Raw genomic sequence first — 7,609 nt, 5'->3', positions numbered from 1 at the left:
GAAAAAAGCAGCAGCACCTGTAATTAAGTGCTTGTGGTATAACACTTAGCACACAACTAACCAGCTCTTGTGGCTGAAGTACAGTGCTATAAGTGACATAATTAAAGCTGCTGTGGAGATGACACAAAGCTGCATTATATTCTGTTGAGTTCCAGGATTACCATAGCCTTTTCAAGGGTTTTGGCAAGCTTTCCCCAGGCAGTGCTCTCAGCCATTCTTCCTGCACACTGCAGAGCAGATTCCAGATCTGTAAGAGGCAGGTACTTTTTAGAACAGCAAGAGTAGAGAAAGCCAGAGAAAAACCACATAACAAACAAACCACAGAGATTTTGAAAACCACAGTGTTTATTGTTACAAGTCAAGGTAAACCAAATTTCTTGCTCAGAGCTATCTCAACAGGGAAGTAAAAGAAACATTCCTTCCCCTTTTTTTATCATTTGCAAAGTGCCTCCTTCCCCTTCACAGCAAGGCAGGGCACCCCTTTAATGCAGCGTGCTGGCAGGTGCCTTTAGGAGTGCTGCAGGAGACAGTATCAGTCTGTCCAAGCAATAAGAGCCCACCCTCGCCCTCTCCCAGTTGCTGTATTCTTGCTGGTTTGTTACTGATCCTCTCTTAAGAGGGCATTGTCTGTCCCATTGTCTTCCAGCTCTTGGAGACAAACAGGTCCCGGCTCTTAGCAATGGTCACCAAGAGACGTCCCACGTAGTAACCGTTCACCTGGCCTACGCCATCGTTCCTGCCCATTGAGAGCAGGAATGTTAGTGACCCTGGAAAGAAGATGTAAAGGCTTAAGTTAAGCAGTTTCGAAGCTAAGTATCAAACACTACTATGTGTAGGTGTTGCACTTCCTCCAAACTTCCCCTGCCTACCCCCAGCCCTCCTCATACCCACACGTACTGCTAAGCACAGGGCCCGTGTGCTGCATGACAAGAAAAGAAGCAGGCCCAAGGAGAACTCCTCACAGCTCTCTACCATCTGCTCTGCCTCTTTTGGTAATGAGATTGCTGAAGGACCGGGCTGTCTGTGTGTGTGGTGTAGAATGATTTCTCCCGAGAGGGACTCCAAGAGGTAGACAACAAAATTTTAAGTAGAAAAAAAAGTAAATAGACAGGGCAGCCATTAAAAACCAAACTGCTGTCCAGATATCCTCCATCCATGTGAAACAGCTTTCAACATCGTTATGGTAAGTATTTAGTTCAGTTGCGTATTAATGAGACCCATCACCTAGCTGGATTTCTGAGACTTGATTGTTCAGTTTGTGTTTGTTGTATAGTTTAAGAGGAGAAAAGAGGAGAAAGTCAAGATATCTCCTTGTTCCTAGGATTCAATGGGACAGTAAGCAATTTAAAGAAAAGGAAACAAGTCCGATGAATACCAGACACCCACGAGTAGATTTATCAAGAAAACATTAGAGAAGAAAGGACACATTGCATCTGTAGACTGACAGGCAGTTAATACTTTGGCAAGAGCTACGATAAAGCCTGAGCTATACACTTATCTAGGCAACACCAATTGTGAGTTCCTGCACCTCTAATCAGTGTCCCATCAAGTTCTGATGTGTACATGTTAAACAGTTGTTCCCTGCAGAAAAGCAGCCCAACAGCCAAGGCCAGGTGCTAGGAGAATACCTTACCTGGTTCGTAGGTTTTAAGAGGCTTGTGTGTCAGGCTGTTGATGATATTTGTCACGGCGACGTTGGCGTGGAGCCCAGCGTGGTAGGCCATCTTGGGTTCCTTCAGATCTGCACAGTCCCCAATGGCATAGATGTTCTCATAGCCTTCCAGCTGGAGGTGCTTGTTCACTTTCAGAGCACTGTTACTTGCCATTTTGTCCCCTGTTTTGCCAAACGGGAAGTTTTCAGAAGGAGATTCGTGTTGCTTGCTGTGACCTGAGACTCCAACATGCTGCTGATGTTATCAAACACGTAATTGACACAAAGCAAGAAGCTGGGTTTTCACCCTCTTTTCTACATGTTAGGGAAGAAATGCTTTCTGCCTTGCTGTAGTTAATTATTGCAGGCTCATGCAATGAGTCATCCTTCGATATTTCAGTAGAAACATCATGAGCTGGTGTACACACCCTGAGAAAGAGACTATAATGGTAATACAGCTCCATAGTTGTAGTGTCATAACTGACATTGAGCTGTGAGAGAACTCAGCCTGGAGATGTATCACTGGATAAACGGTCAGCTAGGTTAACATTAGTTATGTTAAACACCCTCTGCCGCTGATAGTCCGGTAAGAACGCCGAATGTGCTGAGCCTATTGCTCAGAACTCAGCAAGCTTAGATCTAGGATGAAATCCTGGCCTTAACAGCACCAGTTACCTTCAGCTTCTAGGTGTCACCTGCCTCATGCTGAACTAGGACACTAAGATTCCCTGGAGGTATTAGCAGAAGGAGCTGGAGAAGACTGTTGGCTACTTGATCTATGGTCTGCAAGCTTCCGAAGGTCACATTTCACAGTTCAGTATTTAATGTGATGTTACAGCATTTGTTCTGTCCTAGAATAACCACTGCAGGTTGTATAAGGTTAGTTCCTAACCTCACAGTACTCAAGTACAAGACATTGAAGAACTGTGTTGCTTCTCCTTGCCCAGAGTTTTTTCTGACTTACCAAATGCAGCAGCATATGCTGAAGAGTTAATCTTTATCCCTGTGCACAGGATCACCATGTCAGCAACCACTTCGGTGCCCTTTTCTGTCCTTACTACCATGTCCTTCTGGAACCGGTTTGGTGTGAGGTTTTGCATGTTGCTGACCCTTTCACCTGTTGTGACAGAGAGCCCTGGGTGACAAACCTTTCCTAGGCTGCCATTTCCAGCCAGCCCAGGTGTATCTAGAGAAACAGGAATCCAAGCGAGCCATGTTTAGTCAGAAAAGTCAGAAAGAGGGTGATAGCAAGATACGTTTTGGCTAAAGGAAGAGCAGCTTATAGAGCTTGAGAGTCTAGATCTTCATTAAGGCATCATTAAGTACGTACTTAATAGGAGGCGCACTCCTTTTCTGAGGAGAATCTTTTTCACCTCCTGACGGACGCTATCTAGCAGCTCCGCATCCGCTAGTGCAATTTTTGAGTGAATGAGGGTGACCTGTTGGGGACAAAACAGCAAACCAGGGGGACACAGGAATGGGACAGGACTCACCGCGTGCTGGGCAGGAGCAGCTATCATTAAGCTTCCTTTGACCCTGCTCCATGGCCAAGGGGAGTGAGCCAGTGCAAGGCATCTAGTGCTGATAACTGCTGGTGACAGGCTACAGGGCACTCGGAAGGGGAGGCAGCGGGCGTGAAGGCTGCCGTTGTGTGGAAACTCCTGATGTGCAGTGAGCTCAGATACCTCCAGCAGCACCATCACAGAAGAACAATCTCAGAAACAAGGATGAAGTTAATTGTAACTAATATGCTACTACCTCTTTGGCTGGGTACTCCGTTTTGATCTCTGCAGCCATCTCAACGCCAGCAGCACCACCTCCCACTACCAGGATGCGCTCAGATTTCTCAATCTTGAAGTACAGAAGAAACTCGTGTTACAAAAGAACTGTTAACATGCAGGAAGTCGGTACCTTCAGCCACTCCTTGAACAGACCTTTCCGAGATACAGCACTGGCCCAAGAGCAATAAACCACTTAGTTCATTAAGGGGAAACAAAAGCCCAAGAACCTCATGCGCTCTTCCTGTGTACACTGTCACACTGTTGAGCATTTCAGATGTCCCCTTGTGTGGACAGCTGATCATCCCTGGGGGCAGGTGGAGGCTAGACAAGCTAGCACATGCTCCTTGGCCTGGCCTGTCCCTGCAGGCCTTGGGCTCTCTTGTTCTTAGACACAGATGGCTCCAGATACCTATAGTGGTGTCTGGGATGAGGAAGCTGAACAAAGGCAGGCAATGCTTCCTGCGAAATAAGTTGATTCCTCACCTCCTTAACCATGTCTTCGTAGGCCTGGATGGCACTTTCCATGTCGATGACTTTGTTGAACTTCCCAGGGAATGGTCCATCACTGCCCGTTGCAAGAATGAGATGGGAGTAGTGAAGCTCCTGGGAGGGCAGAAGGTGGAACATGATGTTAGACCTCTGAAAAACAGAGCCTAGAACACAGTTGTTGCCTCCTAGGTACTATTCACTCATTCCCTCTCCTCCAGCCCTTGCTGATAACTCAGAAATACTTGCCACTGTCAGGAAGTGACTATAGGAAGAGACCTGGTCCAGGTGGCACCAAGTAACTGCCTTCTGTGTCTGAGAGAAGCACCATTCTTCAGGTGAGCTGAGAGCTTTGAAGAAATTACCATCAGTTTACAGGAAATAAACTGATCTTTATACCAGACACTGAGGCTGTCTCAGAGACTGACTTCTCTCCTTAACCCTCTTCTGAGCAGAGATGAGATTCTCTGGCTGAAAAGAGTTATCATTGCTGCTGCCCTTGTTTCTTCCTGCAGTTAGAAAAAGATCTGAGCTCCAGGGTTAATTGTTGAGCTTGAAATCCAGCTCTAAGCATAAAAGCTCATCTGAGCTCTAGAAGGGGTGTTGGTATTCTCTGCACAGCCACATCCTAACAGCTCTAGCCCACTTAGCTTGGCTAGAAGGGATGCTGCCATTGCATCCTTGGTGCACGCAGACAAAGATGGACACTGTTGCCAAGCTCTTTGGGATGATTAAACACTACAGTCTTCCCCCATGTTGTCTCTTGGATTTAGAGGAGATGGCTGGGGGCTCGCTTTTCTGTGGAGCAGCCCTCCATAGAACTAACCCCTTGGTTTAATTCCTTTCTACCTCCTAGCATTACAGGGCCAGTATTAAGCTTGAGCGTTTTGTGTATCTGCCCACGGGTGGCAAAAAGCTAGAGGAAAGCAGTCAGTGACTTCCCCGACGGCTTGGTCAGGGGCTTCAGCCAAGCTGAGGGTTACATCAGAGCAGAAACCCCGCTGTGTGTGTGAACCCTGAGCCCGGGTGCGTTGGGTGGGTCAGGCTTTGTGTGCTCAGCTGAGATACAGGAGATACAGAGGGGTTTGCCACAACGGAGTGGCATTCCCAGCTCTCATCCAACGAGGGCAAAGGTCCAGTTGGTTTATCCCAGAGCGTGATTCTGTCCTGCACACATCCACCCCCTCCTCTGGGAGATGAGAGTTACGCTCCTCTTCCTGCTCAGAGGCACATTTTCTGTAGGTGCCCTGTGGTCCTGCTCATCTTGCTCTTTTCCCCCCCACCCCCCCAGAGGACTCCAAGCACAGACAGCAGTCTGAAACACAAATGCTAAGTCACTTCTCTAACCAGACATCACCAGACAAAGCCAGCACTGCCTGGATTTGGAGCACTGCATTCTCACAATCATGATGTGGCTGAAGAAAAACCCTAAGGAGGAGAGATTTGCCAGACTCCTGCTGAAGGCTCCCTCCTCACATTACCAGGTGATCCTATAAGGCAGCCAAGTTGCTCATTGCAAGTTACTACATCACTCACCTCACCATCACTGAGCAAGACTCGTTGCCTCTCGGGGTCTATGTTGACAACCTTGCCTTGTCGGAAGCTGTCCCCAAAGGTGACAGAGTAGGAGATGAAAGTCTTCTTGGCAAATCCTGTGGTAAGAGGAGACAACAGGGAAGAGATCTCCCCCTGTGGAGGCTAACAAACCCCTTTTCCCTTCTCCCCTCATGCCACCCTGCTCAGACAAAAGCATTGTATGCACCTGGGACCACAGGCTGGGCCTCTGCTCTGCCCAGCAATGAGATGCAGGACCTTTGCCTCAGATTTGGTGACAAGATCAGCTCCTCAAGGTGACACCCTTACCTAGATTGCTTTGTCTCTGCTCCCCATGCAGAGTCCCCTGTACTGGTTTGCCAGTAAATACTCCACTGTGGTCCAGGGCATTTCAGGCAGGATGGCAGAGGCTTTTTATCATGTTATCTGCCTCTCAGACCAAGCTTTTTACATCCTTTTGATGCTTGTTTCCAGCCTTGAATGTGAGATTTTCCCCCTGAAGCCAGAGTGACTGGAGTAATGGGGTTAGTGCCGTCTCCCAAGTCAGATCCCAGAGAAGCTTGAGCAGCTCACCCGCAGGATTTTATCATCCAGCCTCACTGCTTGACATTTCAAGTGCCAGATACAGCAAAACATTCACTCACCCCTACCAGCTGCTGCTGGTTTTAGCTTAGTCACCTTCTAAACTCTTGAAATAAAATTTAAAAAAAAAAAAAAAAAAAAAAAAAGGACCATCTGAGTAGTTTTTACTCAGTTTTCCCAGCAGATGTGCAATTAGCTTAAAATAGACAGTCTGTGGGTCCTCCCAGAGCCAAGTATTTGTTTTCCAACCGGAAAACATCAGGTTTTTCACCATCGCTGGGGGGAGGAGGCACTTTCAGTGTTCCTTTCACCCGCCAGAGTACCTCCGAGCTGCTGCGGGGTGGCGGGGATAAGAGAGCTGACCCCCTGGGACCCACGCAGGGGAGGGTGGCAGAAAGCAGCGCAGCCCTTACCGCTCTCCACGGCGGCACGGAGGGCAGCGACGTTGTGATGGAAAGCATCTCTCCCATCCACCAGCACGAAGGGGATGGCCCAGGACTTGAGCAGGCTGGCGGCCGCCGTGCCTCCGAAACCTGCCCCCACCACCACCACCCGCACGGAATCGTCCACGGACACGCGGGATCCCATCGTGCGTCCCTGCCTGGGCGCTGGGCCCGGTGTCACCCCACCCCGGTGGTGAGGTGACAGGCGGCCTCCCCCAACGCAACACAACGCAACACAACGCAACGCAACGCAACAACGCCCGCCACCGCGCTCCGTCTGCGCAGCCGCCGCTCCCCGCCTCCACCCGCAGCGGGGCGAATCCTGTTTGCTGGCTGGGAATCTGGTGGCGGCCGTAAAGCTCCAGGGAGGAGCTGGGTTTGTTAAGGTCGAAGTCCAGGCTGCAGAGCATGGCTCTGCCGGGCAGGGAGGGCAGCGTGATCCCTGCCAGGGCGCTGCCCAGCTGAGCACCACACCCAGGACAGAACAAATCCCTTTCCACCCTCCTTACGCTTTGCTGATTAAGGATAACAATTAAACTCAGACGCCAGAGTGAAAAGAGTAGGTGTATTTTACTGGGGATAACTAAATAATGTAACAGAGTAACACAGAAAACATGCAGTAAGAAAAGGCAGAATAATGCACTTAAAGCAAAGAAATAGGAAAATACAGGGTAATGCACCTAATCATTACTACATGATGGGGAGAATAGTGATTAAGAAAGATCCCTCTCCACTTGCAAGTGTTACCATCATCCAGACCCACAGTCGCGGGGCAGCCCCGGTTGCAGCGAGGATTTGGGGAACCTTTCCCTGCGAGTGGGAAGTCCACAGGGTGCATCCACCCACAGCTGAGGCTTCCAAAGTCGCTGCAAGTGGGTCCAGCCTTACAGACCAAAAACCAGCAAGTCAGAGTAACTTTCTGCTCAAAACATCTGGTTTCATCCTCCTGTTGGATTCCACCCAAAGCCTGGCCAGGGCTCGGGGGGGGAGACCAAGGGAGTTTCTAACGAGGCCGAACACTTGGGTTCTCAGCCCTGAACAGGCTGAACAAGGGAAGTTGGGTACATTCTCTCAGTGTTTCATCCTCACTGCTGATTATATTCTGTCTAAGC

General features: G+C 49.2%; 1 protein-coding gene across 1 annotated transcript; it reads right to left on the bottom strand.

The window, feature by feature from the left end:
• Positions 1-333: 333 nt before the first annotated feature.
• Positions 334-6,738, bottom strand: AIFM2 (AIF family member 2). Its single transcript, XM_074924420.1, has 8 exons — positions 6,468-6,738; positions 5,455-5,570; positions 3,916-4,035; positions 3,410-3,502; positions 2,982-3,090; positions 2,616-2,768; positions 1,634-1,834; positions 334-767 (listed from the first exon to the last, which is right to left on the bottom strand). The coding sequence occupies exons 1-8, from the start codon at positions 6,640-6,642 to the stop codon at positions 613-615; spliced, it is 1,122 nt and encodes a 373-aa protein (XP_074780521.1). The 5' UTR covers positions 6,643-6,738; the 3' UTR covers positions 334-612.
• Between the last annotated feature and the right edge of the window lie 871 nt (positions 6,739-7,609).

This window comes from Athene noctua, chromosome 21 (assembly GCF_965140245.1).
Source record: "Athene noctua chromosome 21, bAthNoc1.hap1.1, whole genome shotgun sequence".
Taxonomy (NCBI): domain Eukaryota; kingdom Metazoa; phylum Chordata; class Aves; order Strigiformes; family Strigidae; genus Athene; species Athene noctua.
This window is presented reverse-complemented; position numbering and strand designations above follow the sequence as displayed.